The sequence below is a fragment of the Mizuhopecten yessoensis genome, unplaced genomic scaffold (genome assembly GCF_002113885.1).
Source record: "Mizuhopecten yessoensis strain PY_sf001 unplaced genomic scaffold, ASM211388v2 scaffold2065, whole genome shotgun sequence".
Taxonomy (NCBI): Eukaryota; Metazoa; Mollusca; class Bivalvia; order Pectinida; family Pectinidae; genus Mizuhopecten; species Mizuhopecten yessoensis.
The window spans coordinates 722210-738721 of NW_018404360.1; the positions used below are offsets into that span (position 1 = coordinate 722210).

The 16512-nt window shown below is 38.3% G+C and overlaps 2 protein-coding genes across 2 annotated transcripts in view; one reads left to right on the plus strand and one right to left on the minus strand.

Moving 5' to 3' along the window:
* LOC110444972 (bifunctional D-cysteine desulfhydrase/1-aminocyclopropane-1-carboxylate deaminase, mitochondrial-like) overlaps window positions 1–7649 on the minus strand; it is a 40667-nt gene extending 33018 nt beyond the window's left edge. Inside the window, exons 1-4 of the mRNA XM_021489336.1 lie at window positions 7508–7649; window positions 6160–6273; window positions 5625–5783; window positions 2910–3046 (exon numbers count right to left, since the gene is read on the minus strand). Coding sequence (XP_021345011.1) covers window positions 2910–3046; window positions 5625–5783; window positions 6160–6273; window positions 7508–7582 — 485 coding nt within the window. The 5' untranslated portion in view covers window positions 7583–7649. The remainder of the gene's footprint in view (window positions 1–2909; window positions 3047–5624; window positions 5784–6159; window positions 6274–7507) is intronic.
* A 118-nt stretch (window positions 7650–7767) lies between these two features.
* On the plus strand, window positions 7768–16195 carry LOC110444774 (serine/threonine-protein kinase Nek5-like). The gene is made up of 5 exons (XM_021489136.1): window positions 7768–8206; window positions 8659–8711; window positions 9200–9272; window positions 13517–13670; window positions 16054–16195. Exons 1-5 carry the CDS (start codon window positions 7948–7950, stop codon window positions 16193–16195), a joined length of 681 nt encoding a protein of 226 aa, XP_021344811.1. The 5' UTR covers window positions 7768–7947.
* Window positions 16196–16512: the final 317 nt, after the last annotated feature.

Consider the following 16512-nt stretch of genomic DNA (forward strand, 5'->3'; position numbering starts at 1 on the left):
ACATGTTTGACAAGAAATAGGGTCCATGTGCCATCACTACAAAACATCAAAATTCACTTTCTCTCAAGACCTGACATCGTATCGCCTGCGTTCGCTAAACAACTAACTTAATTCAGACAATTGACCATTTTTTTTTTATAAAACATCGGTAAATTGACAGCAAATATCTTTATAAATCAAGAGTCACAAATGCTATCAACATTCAAGTGAACAGGAAGGAGAACTTACCTTATAATAGAGGAGAGAACAGTGTCAGTGTACCGAGTTTACACCAAATCAAGGTTGCATTCACGTAAACCGGGTGAAATGGTCCGGGCGGCCCGCATCTGAACTGCGAAAAACGAACGCACAAGTCCATGCGTACAGAAATGTGACAAGAAGAGCTCAAAAAGCACAATTTCTAAGCTTCTATCATATCTAAAACGACATTAAACGTATTCATTTTTCATCCTTACTGAATACATATAAATGTAATTCACCCGTTTTGTCCGTTTACGGGAAAGTGACCCAAGTCAAATCATGTGACCGCCACAGCTATCTCGTTTTACAGAATTTATCAATGAAAATGAAATGAAAAATATGAAAAAATGTTTTCTTTTGCGTTACATAATACATGTCAATACGGGCTTTCGATGTTTGTTATGAGAAAACTTCAAATTTTACGGTTTTTGATCGGCCTAATGCCGGATATATCTAGTACTCGGAACCGGAGACAGACGCGACCTTGTTGAAATACGTTATCTAACTTATTTGTTTTATTTGTCTGTTTTTTTTTCGAGATCCCGTTGGTGAAAATTGGAAACCTAATAAAATGTTGTGTTTCACATAATTTTAATTACAAAAAGTCGTAAACAGCAAATAACTACATTGTAGTGAATTTGGTCCATTTCCGTGTCCGATTTCATTTTGGAGCTTTAGTAATTACTTGTCACGTGACGTAAACTAGACGCGCGACATCGTCTGCTTCTAGGTCCCCAATTTTGTTCACGATGCGATTGTGGAGTGGCAGGAAGACGGATATCCACTTGGAATGATAAGCTTAAAAGTCTTTTTACTAACAGGACTTCATCCCCATCAAACAAAACTGGGGAAAAACTACTTGATGTGAAAATTGTCCAGGCAATCATCAGTAAGAACATGTACTAATATCAAATTGCTTTATTGATATAATTGAGGAAGTGCTAAAGATTGTGACTGCATGTCTCAATGGGATACGGGAACCAATTTACCAAGAATCTGACAGAAAAGACAGAGAACTCGCATGACAGATGAAGTTTCGACTTACAAAAACAAACTGTTTGGCTTAGAGGGTGAACACAGAACCAGCTCTCTCAAAGAGAGCAAAGTCAGATTTCGTAAAGATGGATACATCTTCATTCAGTTTTCCAGAGCTTAATTTGGAATATTTGAAGACTATAACGTGCGGCACCTATAGCTACCAGCTATCATTAGCTCCAGGCTATATCAGTGAACAGCTTAGTGGTGATGTAGATAATGACATATGGGTGTATCAGCACTCTCAAGAACTCATTTGTTGTCAGATTCGTTCTAGACACAGGAGCCAGACTAAATATAATGTTTGGAGTCAGTGGGTACAGCACGACACCAAATGATAGTAATTCAATAAAAGATTACTAACTGCCAATGCCAAGTTGGTAAAAGAACTATGGGAATATGTGCTCATACAATTATACTTCATTATCTTGGCTATCATAGTAATCTTCAAAATCCAGAACAGCTGCACCCCAGGGCTAAGAAGTTCCGACAAAGCTTGAAATAAGTTGATTTCTTGTATATCTAGAATTAAGAGTTTGAAAACAAACTCAAAACCTCGCATCATTTTTCTCTTCCTTTTTTTCCATATCCGTCAATCAAACACATTTCATACTCTTGCATCTTGCAAAATATTATCTGTAAATGTCATCAGCTGTTAAAAGGGCGTGTAACTTTAAAATATAAATAAAAAGAAAGTAACAAACAAATACACAATCTCTGAATTTCATTGATATCACAAGAAAGTTGTCTGTGAATCTGACGACTGATTGTGCAGTAGAATGAAAGTTTTGGTGGCCATCTTGAAAAGGTAAAAACAAGCGAATCTTTTTAAAACATCTTCTCTGTTGATTATCATACCATCCAAACTGGAACAAATATTTTCTTCTTTTCTGTCAGTTTGCAGTCATAATGATTTGACTATAGCCATGAGTTCTGATGTATAGACCATATGGTCATATGATCCCTTCTTTGAATATGTTCCACCATATATTTTGGATTGATATTTTTGTCCCTGGTAGTTCATGACCTAGTCCATGTATTTTCAAAATATTTTTAGTATACAAAGGTTATAAGATATTGCTTGAGATGGCTTCTGGCTGTTGAGTTGTCTGCAATTGTCTTATACCTAACCATAGCAATGGATTTTTACATGAATACTGTAGCATTTGATCCCTAGTTTTGATTGCATCATAAATGATCCTTCAATGCATTGTTAGTTTGACAACATTCGTCTTTTAGGGAGAATTTCAGTTTTATGCATCTACGAAAAACGAGCCAAGTACTCATTTGAATTTTAATGGGTGTTTTTGTTGTGATAAGGTTTAGGTTTGCACCTCACCAAAAGAAAATTGAAATCAAAGGAGGGGCAATTTTGAACCCCCTTCCCCTTGTATAACTTGTGTACTACTGTCTAATGATGTAGGGGCTTGACCCCTTCTCTCTCCGGAGGCTTGAGCTGTCAGGAAGTCACTCAATTGTATCTAAGGGGCATACATGTAAATTGCCCACAAATATCTTTATACAAAATTATCCAAGTAAGCTACAACCAAATCACTTTTCCTTGCAACTAGCAATGCCACTGTAGCTGCACTGCATTCCACTTTAAAATGAACAGAAGTAAGAAACAATATTACTTGAGCTTTTTGGCCAACTTTTCCATGCGAGGCTTCATTTCTGTTTCGTATGGAGATTTCTTTGGTATGGCATAGATGTGAGCACCGCACAGTCGATCCAACAGTAGGTTACCATTACTTCCTATCTCTGATGGATCCTACAGGTCAACAAACCAGGAAAACACAATATTTGATGATTATAGTCAATTATCATAGCTGTCAACCCTCTCTCAGTAGGAGGGAGACTCCCTCATAGCTGTCAACCCTCTCTCCATTTATAAATATTCAATTCCCTTTTCCCAAAGATTCTCTAGAACAAGTTTGGTTAAAATTCCTTCAACAGTACAAAAAGAGAAGGATCTTTAATGTTTTCCTCTATTTCCCCTAATGGGCCCCACCCATCTGCACCAAAGAAGGGGGCCCACACACCTTAGTTTATACAAAATTGATTCTTTTGTCCCTAATTATGCTGCAGACTGCATTTGGTTTAAATCCCTTCACTTGTAAAGTAGGAGAGAAAAAAATCCTCTAATTCCCCTATTGGGCCCCGCCCCTATGCTCCAAGAGGGGCCACACCCTCTGTTTATACAAACTTGAGGCTCTGTTGAAAAAGATGCTCTAGGACAAATTTGGTCAAAATCCTTCTATTGGTTGAGAAGAAGATTTTTAAAGATTAACCTATTTTACCCCTATTTGGCCCCGCGCCTCTGCCCCCAGGGGGATCATATCCTTCGTTTATAAAAAAACTGAGAACCCTTTGGCCAATGATGCTCCAGACCAAATTTAGTCAAAATCCCTTCATCGGTACAAAAGGAAAACGATCTTTGATGTTTTCCTCTATATCCCCTAATGGGCCCCACCCATCTGCCCCTAGAAGGGGGCCCACACATCTCAGTTTATGCAAAATTGATTCTTTTGTCCCTAATCATGCTTCAGACTGCATTTGGTTTAAATCCCTTCACTTGCATAGTAGGAGAAAAAAGTCCTCTATTTCCCCTATTGGGCCCCACCCCTACGCCACCGGAGGGGCCACACCCTCAGTCAACAGATGGGCCACACCCTTTATTTATGCAAACTTGAGTCTCCTTTGTCCAAAGATGCTCTAGGACAAATTTGGTCAAAATCCTTCAATTGGTTGAGAAGAAGAAGATTTTTAAAGATTTCCCTATTTTCCCCCGCCCCTCTGCCCCCAGGGGGACCATACCCTCCGTTTATACAAAACTGAGAACCCTTTCGCCATGGGATAAGCTCACTTGCCCCTCTGGGCCTATTTGGCCCCACCCCTCTGCCCCCAGGGGGACCATACCCTCCGTTTATACAAACTGAGAACCCTTTGGCCAATGATGCTCCAGACAAAATTTGGTCAAAATCCCTTCATCGGTACAAAAGGAGAAGGATCTGTGATGTTTTCCTCTTTTTCCCCTATTTGGCCTTGGGCCCCGCCCCTCCGCCCCCAGAGGGGCCACACCCTCCATTTATACAAACTTGAGTTTCCTTTGTCCAAAGATGCTTTAGGACAAATTTGGTCAAAATCCTTCTATTGGTTGAGAAGAAGATTTTTAAAGATTTACCTATTTTCCTCCTATTTGGCCCCGCCCCTCTACCCCCAGGGGGACCATAACCCTCCGTTTATATAAAACTGAGAACCCTTTGGCCAATGATGCTCCAGACCAAATTTGGTCAAAATCCTCTGAGCCGTTCAGGACTATTAGCGTTTTAAAGGAAAAAGTTGACGGACGCTGCGCCATGGGATAAGCTCACTTGGCCCTTTGGGCCAGGTGAGCTAAAAAATAAAAATATACAACATTTGATATAGCGCCCTATCTAGCTAACATAAGCCACTCTAAAGCGCTTTACAGTAAATAGATATACAATTAATACAATAAGTATATACATTAATCAATACAATTTTTGAGGAATTCGCAGGAGCTGCCTTATCAGGCACTAACTACTAGCCACCTTGCTAATATTTCCCTATGTGTGTATGCCTGCGTGTGTGCTGGAGATAGATTGTGTTCTGTTTGTAGTTGGACCGTACTTCCAACGGTATCATTTTACCATTAATATCGAGTGTTTTTTCACCTGCAGTGAGACAGATATCTTTAAATCTTTATACTTCCGAAGCATTTGACTCGAGGGATTCAACATACAAACTACTAGAACTACTTTGAGACAGTACCTTGTAGTTTATCTGGACTTTAAAACATTTATACACTTAATTAAGAAATGCAGAGATTTCCTTACAAGTGGAAATTTAATAGCTTAATAGTTAATTTTTAATGTAATTTCTTTCCAATGATATAAGGACAAAAAATTCACAAAAATATGAATAACATGGACTAGTTTTAAAAGCCTTAAAGGTTAACAGGAAAATTTGCGTTATACCAAATTACCCTAGTAATAATCTGAAAATCCTGTATACCGGGAAATGATTGCCTCAATTTAAATTTCGCCTTTTTCGTCCTCTCATATGAGGGCAACTTTATCATGACAGTGGATGTTAGTACACAACATGCAAAATATGGTAACTACATGTGAAATTAACACTGGGAGATCATGGTTTTTATCGGAAATGGACGAATATGTGACTCAGTGAAAGTTTCCTGGTATACAGTAAGCATTCTGCACTATAAAGTGCAACAATACGCAAATTGCTTATCTTCACATAGACCCAACCAATGTGTTTAACAAGGGACTATTCACCAATAAAATAGGGTACTTGTAGTTGTTTTATACCTGTGCATCCGTTCTTATTAGAAAGTGGGGTTGTATTTGTAACTGCCTCGCAGCTACAGCCGTTGCTCTGCAGTGATTAGATTGTACGCTGCCACCAGTGATCACATGACCACATTCTCTGACCACAGCATCTGCCATCAAAAATTCTAGTTTTCGTACCTGTAAAGAAATCAGTTTCTTTATTTAGTAGAATAAGTTATATTGTGGTGAAATTATCATACAAGAGTATAAGATGTATTTGTTAAAATGAAAAATACTCAAAATTACATTTCTATTTCAACTTTTCATTTTATAATTTTTATTTTCATATTTTTTTTCAAAATGTTTCATAGAACAAGCCCCATTTGTAAATGATGATTTAAAGACAATGCATGTTTTCATCAAATTAATTCAGATATTTGGAATCACTATTGTAATACATGTACATTGTATATGCATATTCCAATTATCCTGGACGTTTAATTCTTCTGAAATATGAGTTGTGATTAAATAATTGCCAATTGTTCTGGACATTTTTATCAAATATGAGTCATACTTTATTGCCAGATAGTGTGCTGCCTGTCATGTCATCCCTTTTTATAAAAACTTTAAACTTTGATGGAACACCTGGTAAGCTCCATCTATGTATTGGCGTCTCTGGATTGGCAAGCTGGGAAAATAAATTGAACAATGGTTTTACTTTAACAACAGCACAAGAATTACAATATCCATACAGTACTTACTGGTAATATGCATGACCAAGTCCAATTCCTACCCTGTATCAATCCCAGACATCCATATCACCTAGGTGTGGGGGAGCTGGTTGACAGCTATGATATTTGCCCAAGGGCTCAGAGTTGCGAGGGCTGATATCGGTTCAGGGTGGAAAATTTGCCTGATGGAGTGATGGTTTCACATTCCCTTTTTAGCCTTGAATTATATTATCATAATTATAGCGGAACTAGACTGATTTGATTGTCGGTAACCAGGTATAACCGTCTAAAAGTTCAGAAGGTACCAGGTTCTAATTCCAGTCAAGCCGTTGTAATTCTCTTTCTCCTGTTACAAAATCGGCGAGCTTGCCAACCTATTATTTAAGCACTGGGTGAGTGTTTGGCAATTACAGGGATACCTGAACCTGGGGTGCAAGTTGTGTTTTTGGGGCAAATACTAATTAGAAAACAGAGGGAGGAACGTATCGGAACTCATGGACTGGGTTGACTGTTTGCAACCAGCTGGTAGCTTAATTGGTAAATTGTATGTCTAGAGTGCTGAGTCCTCGGTTCGAATCCTAGTCTGGCAATTGCATTTCTTTTTCTACTTTTGGTTGTTATGTTGTGTAGACCTGGCCCGACTACATTATAATAAATATTACATTCAAAATGTGGCTTAAAGAGTGTTCTGCTATCCTCTGATTTATTGTAATTACATATGTATATATGCCAAATCATGTCAGTGCATTGAGCCAATGTATATTAGTCTTGCTCAAGTCTGAGGAACATGACGTGCACAGAAGGGAAAAGCCAAATCAAGCACCCGAGATGACATATACAGTAATAAAAATAATAAATCGGACCTGTCAATTTGCACAAAATAGTAACATGAAAGCAAGCCATTTTTGTCTCTGTGGAGTATAACATATAGATAGACATATAGAATTTCGGTAAATCTGTCCACGCCCCAATCGTGGGTAATAATCCTGCATTTGGGTAACAGTTACCCATTTGCAGTGACAATTTTATTACAAAGATGTGGAATAAAGTGAAGTAAAAACACAAAGTTCTTTTAAACACTTTGAGTAAAAAAGGGCGTTATATACCCATACGCGCCGTAAACGTTGTGCCCAACCTGTTGAAACGCGCATGTGACGCTTTATAAACAATGTCACGTGCACGCATCTATACCTGGATCCGGTACTTGGGTATGTAATGCAGTTGTTTGGCCCACTTTGGGCAGACATATGGAATAAGCTTATACATCTTTCTTCATTATCATATAGACAGATGGAGCGGGGTCCGGAGCTGAGCGGTATATCACAAAATGAAAGTAGACATCACTTACGCGTTTAAAAATTTGATTTGTAGTATCCTATAGGATTAAAACAATTTGGTGACTTTGATTACCTTCGGAACCTTTCTGCTGTTACCTTCGATTTTATGAGGAATTGGACTGAACCTTACAGCTCAAGATATTGCAGAAAAAATCCCATATAGGATTTTAGCAGCTTTTTGGAAAGGTCAATGATGTGAAAAATCCTAAATGTCATGTTATGATGTTGTTATATATTCATATTCATCTGTTTGCGTCATAAAGCAGTTATACTCCGCAATATTGACTTTGAAAGATGGCGGGAAATTTTGAACTCATCAATATGATAGGTTCAGGAACCTATGGAGAAGCTTGGTTAGCAAGGCACCTGAAGAATGACAAGAAGTGCGTTGTTAAAGTTATCAAAATTCTCAAGTTGTCAGAAAAAGAGCTGGACCGATCATTGACTGAGGTATCGATTCTGGCCAGATGTAACCATCAGAATATCATCAGCTACCTTGATGCTTATGTCAAAGATGGCAACCTCAACATAGCAATGGAATATGCAGACGGAGGTACACATAAGCTATGTTTCTTTAAATGCCTACAGGATTAAATCATGTAACATGAAAAGAGAAATGCAACTTTGTACTTGAAACAAGCTAGGGTTAGTCACAGGCACCACTGTAACATTGAGAGGAAAAATTATACAATAACCAGCAGACTGGGATTCAAACCAGTCCTCCATCTTAACGAGCGCTCAAATCAATTAAGCTACCTGGTCTCTATAGTGATCGATCAAGTCCAGTTCTGCTGCATTCCTCACACCTTTTTGTAAGTCTTTGCGTCTGAAGACAATTAAGACTATTTAACAACATATATGTTATACGTACATAACACACATGTATGCATGTACAGTTGTAATAAATAAATTCTTAAATAACTCATTTCAAGTCAATTTATACATAATATATGTAGTAAACTGACTTTGCAGACATTTATTTTTAAGATATTTCTTGTATTTCAGGTGATCTACACAAAAATATAGTTGGTCAAAAAGGCATTCATTTCGGAAAAGAGGTATGACACAATCACAACAAGAGGCCCACACTTATATTTTAACCTGAATATCTAAACAATCATGACATATTAATATTGTCAATGATAGTATAGTATTACAAATATTTCCCCAGTTTGGGACCTTTCTGTACATAGTAATGGGGACAACACTCTCTTCCTTGATACATTACCAGGTGAATAATACAGGCCCTTTTAAACCTCTTGTTCCTAACATGTAGGTTCATGTAGGTATGTAATTTCCAAGATACCCAAGCTTAAATTTGTAAGGGTGAATGAGTTTAATCATAAAAATCCTGTCTGTTACAAAAACTTTGTAGATTTTTTTTTTTTTTTTTTTTATTAAACATTATTAACAGCTGACATCACATATACATTGTAAAACACAACAATCGTATAATCTAACCTTCTGAGTAATCATTGTCTGTGATTCATCTGCCTCAGTACTAACTGTTAATCAATTTTCAGCATCTTTATATTGTTGCTTTCAGGTAATTTTTGAATGGTTTGTGCAAATCTGTCTTGCACTGAAGTACATCCATTCCAGTAACATTCTTCACAGAGGTGAGTATACCTAAGGTTTTGACAATTATGTAGACACTAGTGCTGTACGTGTCACGTTTGTGATGATGCCATATATATCACGATACATGGGTCATGATACTAGATACTTGTTACAACTTTTTAGGTCACCTGAGACAAAGTCTCAAGTGACCTATTGCGATCGCCTTTTGTCCGGCGGAATCCGTCGTGCGTCCGTAAACAATTTACATTTTCGACTTCTTCTCCAAAACCCCTAAGCCAATTTCACTGAAATTTTGCAGAAACCTTCCATGGCCAAAGGTCAACTAAAATTGTGAATTATATGGTCCCCAGCCCCCAGGGGCCTGAGGGGCAGAGCCAAAAAGGGTCAAATTGACTAAAATTTCAAAAATCTTCTCAAGATCGAGATATGGTAGAATCAAATACTCTTCATAGATAGAAGGGTCTTAAGGTGCTTTACTAAAATTGTGAATTTCTTGACCCTGGGGGTCTCACGTTTCCCCCTGGGGAGGGGTTAACTTTACTATAGTTTATATAGGGAAATCACATTTTGGACCAACATTTGTTTAATTTCCATTAGAAGTAATTCAATTTGGGTTAGCATTATCTGTATTGGATAGCAGTTTGATGGTATGTACATATCAGCCCTGACTGACCCCCCGGGGCTGATGGGCGGGGCCAAAAAGTGTTGAATTGACTGAAATTTCAAAATTCTTCTTCTCAAGACCCAGATATGGTAGAATCAAATACTTTTCATAGATGGAAGGGTCTTAAGGTGCTTAACCAAATTTGTGAATTTCATGACCCTGGGGTCTCACGTTTCCCCCTTGGGAGGGGGTAAACTTTATAGTTTACATAGGGAAATCACATTTTAGACTAACATTTGTTTAATTGCCATTGGAAGTAATTCAATTTGGGTTAGAATTATCAGTATTGGATAGCAGTTTGATGGTATGCACATGATATCAGCCCTGACTGACCCCCCGGGGCTGATGGGTGGGGTCAAAAAGTGTTAAATTGACTGAAATTTCAAAAATCTTCTTCTGAAGACCCAGATATATGGTAGAATCAAATACTCTTCATAGATGGAAGGGTCTTAAGGTGCTTTACCAAAATTGTGAATTTCATGACCCTGGGGTCTGGCGTTAACCCCTGGGGAAGGAGGGGAGGGGGCAAAATTTGTTATGGTTTATAATGGCAAATGATACTTTGAATATTACATGTTGATAACTTGATTGGAATTATAACCCTAAGTTGACAGTTTGATACTTTGTAAATTTTGAGCCATCCCTACCCCCAATGGCTGTAGGGTGGGGCCCAATGGAGTCTGTGTGCTAAAATAAAATTTCTTCATTTTCCTTGTTTAGAATCAGAGGTGCTAGTTTCAAATACTTTTCAGTCTTAAATCTGCATGCTAGATATTGAATAAGGTGATTTTATTGTTTTTTGTCACTTTGAATAATTTTTCTGTTCATGTAAAAAACAAAAATCAACTCTCTGTATAAATATATCAGGTGACCGTTCAGGCCCATGGGCCTCTTGTCAAAGTATCACAATACTATCGGTGAATGCCACAATACATCGCCACTCAAGATATGATACGATTCACCGATGCATTGGTAAATTGTTACACCTCGCGCTCTAATCAACACAAACTTGTGAAATTTGCCTATTTTGGATGGCGACTACTGGTTTTTAGGTCACCTGAGACAAAGTCTCAAGTGACCTATTGCGATCGCCTTTTGTCCGTCGTTGTGCGTCCGTAAACAATTTACTTTTTCGACTTCTTCTCCAAAACCACTGAACCAATTTCAATGAAATTTTGCAGAAACCTTCCATGGACAAAGGTCAACAAAAATTGATGCCGGTTTAGTCCCAAGTCCCCAGGGGCCTGAGGGGCGGGGCCAAAAAGGGGCAAATTGACTAAAATTTCAAAAATCTTCTTCTCAAGACCCAAATATGGTAGAATAAAATACTCTTCATAGATAGAAGGGTCTTAAGGTGTTTTACCAAAATTGTGAATTTCTTGACCCTGGGGTCTCACGTTTTCCCCTGGGGAGGGGGTAAACTTTACTATAGTTTATGTAGGGAAATCACATTTTGGACTAACATTTGTTTAATTTCCATTGGAAGTAATTCAATTTGGGTTAGCATTATCAGTAGTAGGTAGCAGTTTGTTAGTATGCACATGTGAGCCCTGACTGACCCCCAGGGGCTGATGGGTGGGGCAAAAAAGGGTTGAATTGACTGAAATTTCAAAAATCTTGTCTGGTGACGGGGTAAACCTTACTATAGTTTATATAGGGAAATCACAGTTTGGACCAAAATTTAATATGGTATATAATGGCAAATGATACTTTCAATATTACATGTTAATTACTTGATTGGAATTATAACTTTTGAGCCAGCCCTACCCCCAAGTGCTGTAGGGTGGGGCCCAAAGGAGTCATGTGCTAAATTTTCTTCATTTTCCTTCTTTAGAATCAGAGGTGCTCAGTTTCAAATACTTTTTAGTCTTAAATCTGTATGCTAGATATTGAATAAGGTGGTTTTATTGTTTTTTGTCACTGAATAATATTTCTGTTTGTGTTAAAAACAAAATCAACTCTCTGTATAAATATATCAGGTGACCGTTAAGGCCCATGGGCCTCTTGTTTTCTGACCTTATCTTTAGCTCACTTAATTGGTTTGAAAAAGTGGTGAGCTTGTTTTCCCATCCATCTGTAGTCCATCTAACTTGCCTTAGCTGACTGATCCCTTTATCAAGGACTCCTTACTCCAACCAATTTTGCTATGATACAACATTTTGGGAACATGGAATAAAAACATTGCACATAGGAAGGATGTGGTTCGATACTCAGAAAGCTAATTCGAGGCAAGGACCCTATGGGGGAAATTGCTGGATTTCAGGTTTCAAAAGACATTACTTCTGTTTGATCAATAAAATGGAGAAGCTAAAATGCTCACATTTTGAAATTAATTAAACGTACACCCATTTTTGTATGCAGTAAGTAGGATGACAAGTTCTGACGTCATGCTAATTAACCTACACAATGAAAAATTAACATTCATACAACAGTTTCATTCAAGTATGTTCTTGAAATCCATCTGCTTCACATAAAAAACATAGCAGGTAATTATAAGCTATTAAGGCCCCTGGATTCAAATTGTAAAAATATATCAGATGTTGTATAAATGGAAGATGTAACCCAAGATGATGGGCCTAAAATAGTACCAAACATGGCAATTTGTTCCACAAGAGCCCTCCTTAACACTGTGGGGAAACGCTCACTTACATTCTCTGCACCCCTGGAATACATCATGATGACACAGGTTTTTTGCCAGGTGTTTACAGGGTCCAGTACAGGAACCCATTACCGGCATTACCAACTGAAAAATGACCCTGTATTTTCCCAATGTCAGTCTTAATTTTCCAAATAGGATTAAATAGCATGTTTATACAAGTTTCTATTCGTTATATTTACAACGCTCAAAGTATAACCGTCTGAAGGACCATTCAAAATACATAAATATCGAAAAAATAGAAATAGAGTTAACAAAAACACTGAAAATTGATGTGTTTATTTATTGCTATACATTTTACTATGAGAAATATCTTGAGGAAAACTTCATACAGATCACATTGTAGGTTTTATTTTTTCCAAACTTATGATATTTTCCAAACCTGTACATGTGGGAACAAAGTAGTTGGCAAAATCCCAGGCTTAGTGTACAGCCTTATGGATAAGACTAGTTTGATCTTTGATGTACATCAGAAGAATCTTGCAGTATATATATATGTATATATAGCATAACAGTAAAATTGACGGTCTTTGAAGTCAGATCTCATTCCTCTGTAATCTTCAAAGGACAGGTATTGGCAAAGCTTACCTGCAGAGACCAATCAAATAACTAGCCCTGTGCCTTCAATTTTACTATGATATATTAATTAATAGTTATTAATGATAATTTGAGGTTCTTATATACCACTTTATCACAACCTAGTTTGTAGGTCATCTCAAAGCGGTTCACAACTTATGTACTCATTAACAGCTGAGTAGGCTGGAAGAGAGGGAAAGTAAGCGTAACCCCTGGATTATAGCAGATGGTCAAGAGCTTGCATTACCTGGACGTGTTCATATCATAGTATGCACAATATAGAGTCCTATGCTTAAGTATGCCTACACCTAACTTAACAATAGACCACCTATACATAACTGTTATGAAAGTATAAGATATAAATTTCATGATTTTTTTTTTATCAGATCTGAAGTCCCAGAACATCTTCCTGAACAGCAAGCGTGTCATTAAGCTGGGAGATTTTGGGATTGCGAGGATATTACGAGACCATGCTGACCATGCCATGACAACTATAGGCACACCATTCTATCTCAGTCCGGAAATATGTCAGCGCAAACCGTATCCTCTGATATTGTAGCCTTTTAGTAATGTAGTTAGATTAGTTTTCTTAAAACATGGTTATACTGCCAGCGTTTGGCTGGAGACATTCAGGTGTTAGAGATGGGTTTGGTGATAAGCTGAAGGGAACTAACAAGGTAGGAGAACAAATGTTGTGTAAAATGGACCTTAAAATATATGGGTGAATCCCATTACTACATATGGAGGATTGTTCCATATCATGTCAATTTTGATTTTTTTTATCACCTCTTCATAAATGTGTTTCAGAAAATGTTGGTATACATGTATACAAATTTATTACAATGTCATGCTTTTAGAAAACTTTGGCTTTGACCTTCAGAGGCAAATAGCTACACCTAGCTGATACATAAAAAGAAATTTCGAAAATATTGTGATGTTTTATTTTTTAGCTCATCTGGTCCAAAGGACCAAGGTGAGCTTATACCAAACTGTGACGTACGGCGTCCGGCGTCCGGCGTCCAGCGTCCATCCGTCATCCGTCCGTGCATCAATAATTTCTTTAAACGACTTCTTCTTCTTAACCACTGATTGGAATTCAACTAAATTTGACTGGAAGCATCCCTAGGTAGTGGAGATTCACAATTGTATAAATGGGGGGGCTGAGGGGCGGGGCCAAAATGGTGCAATTTGGCTATATTGCTACATGTACAAACGACTCCTTCTGTAGAACTATGCACTGGATATATCGATCATATTTGATCAAAAGCATTCATGGGAGACAGGGATTCAAAATTGTACAAATGGTGTGGCTGACCCCCAGGGGGCTGAGGGGCGGGGCCAAAAGGGTTATTTGGCTATATTGCTTTAAGCATCTTCTTCTCTGGAACCAAGTGATTGATATCAACCATATTTGAATTGAAGCATCCCTAGGTGGTGGGGATTCAAAATTGTACAAATAATGGGGCTGACCCCCCCCCCCAGGGGTCTGACGGGTGGGGTCAAAAGGGGGCAATTTGGCTATATTGCTCCAAAATTGACTTCTTCTGTAGAACTATGCACTGGATATCAATCATATTTGATCAAAAGCATTCATGGGAGGCAGGGATTCAAAATTGTACAAATGGTGGGGCTGACCCCCCAGAGGGATGAGGGGCCGGGCCAAAAAGAGTATTTGGCTATATTGCTTTAAGCAACTTCTTCTCTGGAACTAAGTGATGGATATCAACCATTTTTGACCGGAAGCATCCCTAGGTGAAGGTGATTCAAAATTGTACAAATGGGGTTTGTGGTCTGAGGGGGGGTGCAAAAAAGGGCACTTTGGCTAAATTGATATAAACAACTTCTTCTGTAGAACTATGCCATGGATATAGATCATATTTGGTTCGGAAGCATTCATGGGAGGCAGGGTTTCAAAATTTTACAAATGTTGGGGCTGACCCCCCGGGCTTGGTAGGGGGTGGGGCCGAAGAAAGTTCATTACTTGGAAATAGTTGAGATTCCCACCATGTAAACATATATACAATTGCTGAGTATAAAGAGAAGAATGCACATTTGCTTCTATGATGGCCCTAGGGTCTGGCCCCACCCTTGGAGACATAGTCCCTGAGTCATAACTTTGAAACGGTTGAGATCCCCACCCCAAAACTAAATATACAAATACTTGGTATAAAGAGACGAATGTAGTCATGATTTTATAATAGACCCTGGGGTCTGACCGAACACCTAGGGACCTAGTTTTATTAGTCACAGCTTGGAAACAGTTGAGATACCCACCCTATAACCATATATACAATTGCTGAGTATAAAGAGATGAATGCACATATGCTTCCTTGAGGTCTGCCCCACCCTTGCAGACGTAACCCTTGGGTTATAACTTTGAAATGGTTGAGATCCCCACCCCAAAACTATAAATATAAATGCTGGGCAAAAAGAGACAAATCCAGTCATAATATAAGAACTGATCCTGGGGTCTGGCCATAACACTAGGGACCTAGTTTCTGAGTTACAGCTTGGAAACAGTTGAGATCCCCACCCCATAACCACACATTAAATTGCTGGGCATGAAAAATCTAATACAGATATGCTACAAGGATTGGCCTTGGGGTCTGGCATATTCCCTTGGATCTCATTTGGAGAATGTTTTGCCATGATTGCTTAGATATCCAGGTGAGCTATACAACTAGACCCTCTGGGCTTCTTGTTTATTGTGATACAATACAATATGCTTGTGTACCGCGATTTACCAGTTCTCCAATATATTGTGGTAATCCTTGTGCACATAGTACAAAGTGCTTAACATTTTGTATTTGATCTAAGCTAATACTTGTTAAATGGTAAAAGATTTTGACCTTTAAGTATTCGACCTCTGGAATTGAACTCAAGGTAATGCTACAGTATATGGTTGACCTTGACTTTTGACCAGATATAACCACAAGAGTGATCTGTGGGCTGCTGGTTGCGTTCTGTATGAGCTATGCTGTCTACGTGTCCCTTTCAATGCTCAAAATTTTGACTCCCTTGTAATGAAAATCTTACAGGGAAAGTGTGACCCAATTCCAAGGTAAGATTTATGCTTTCATTTGGTCATGTTGTGTACAATCCCTATCAATACATGTCACATTGGTCGACCACCTAGTGAGTTGTTACCCTGTACAGTCAAAACTGCTCATGGGACAACCTGTGTTAAGAGACCACCTGTGTAAAGAGACCACCTGTGTTAAGAGATTGCCCGTTATAGTAATTTTGATGAACTGAACCTGTATGAAGGGAGCACCTGTGATTTAGGAGACCACATTAAGTTATCCCCCTTGTAGTGATTTCATTGTGAACCTGTATGAAGGGACCACCTGTGATTTAAGAGACCACATTAAGTTATCCCCCT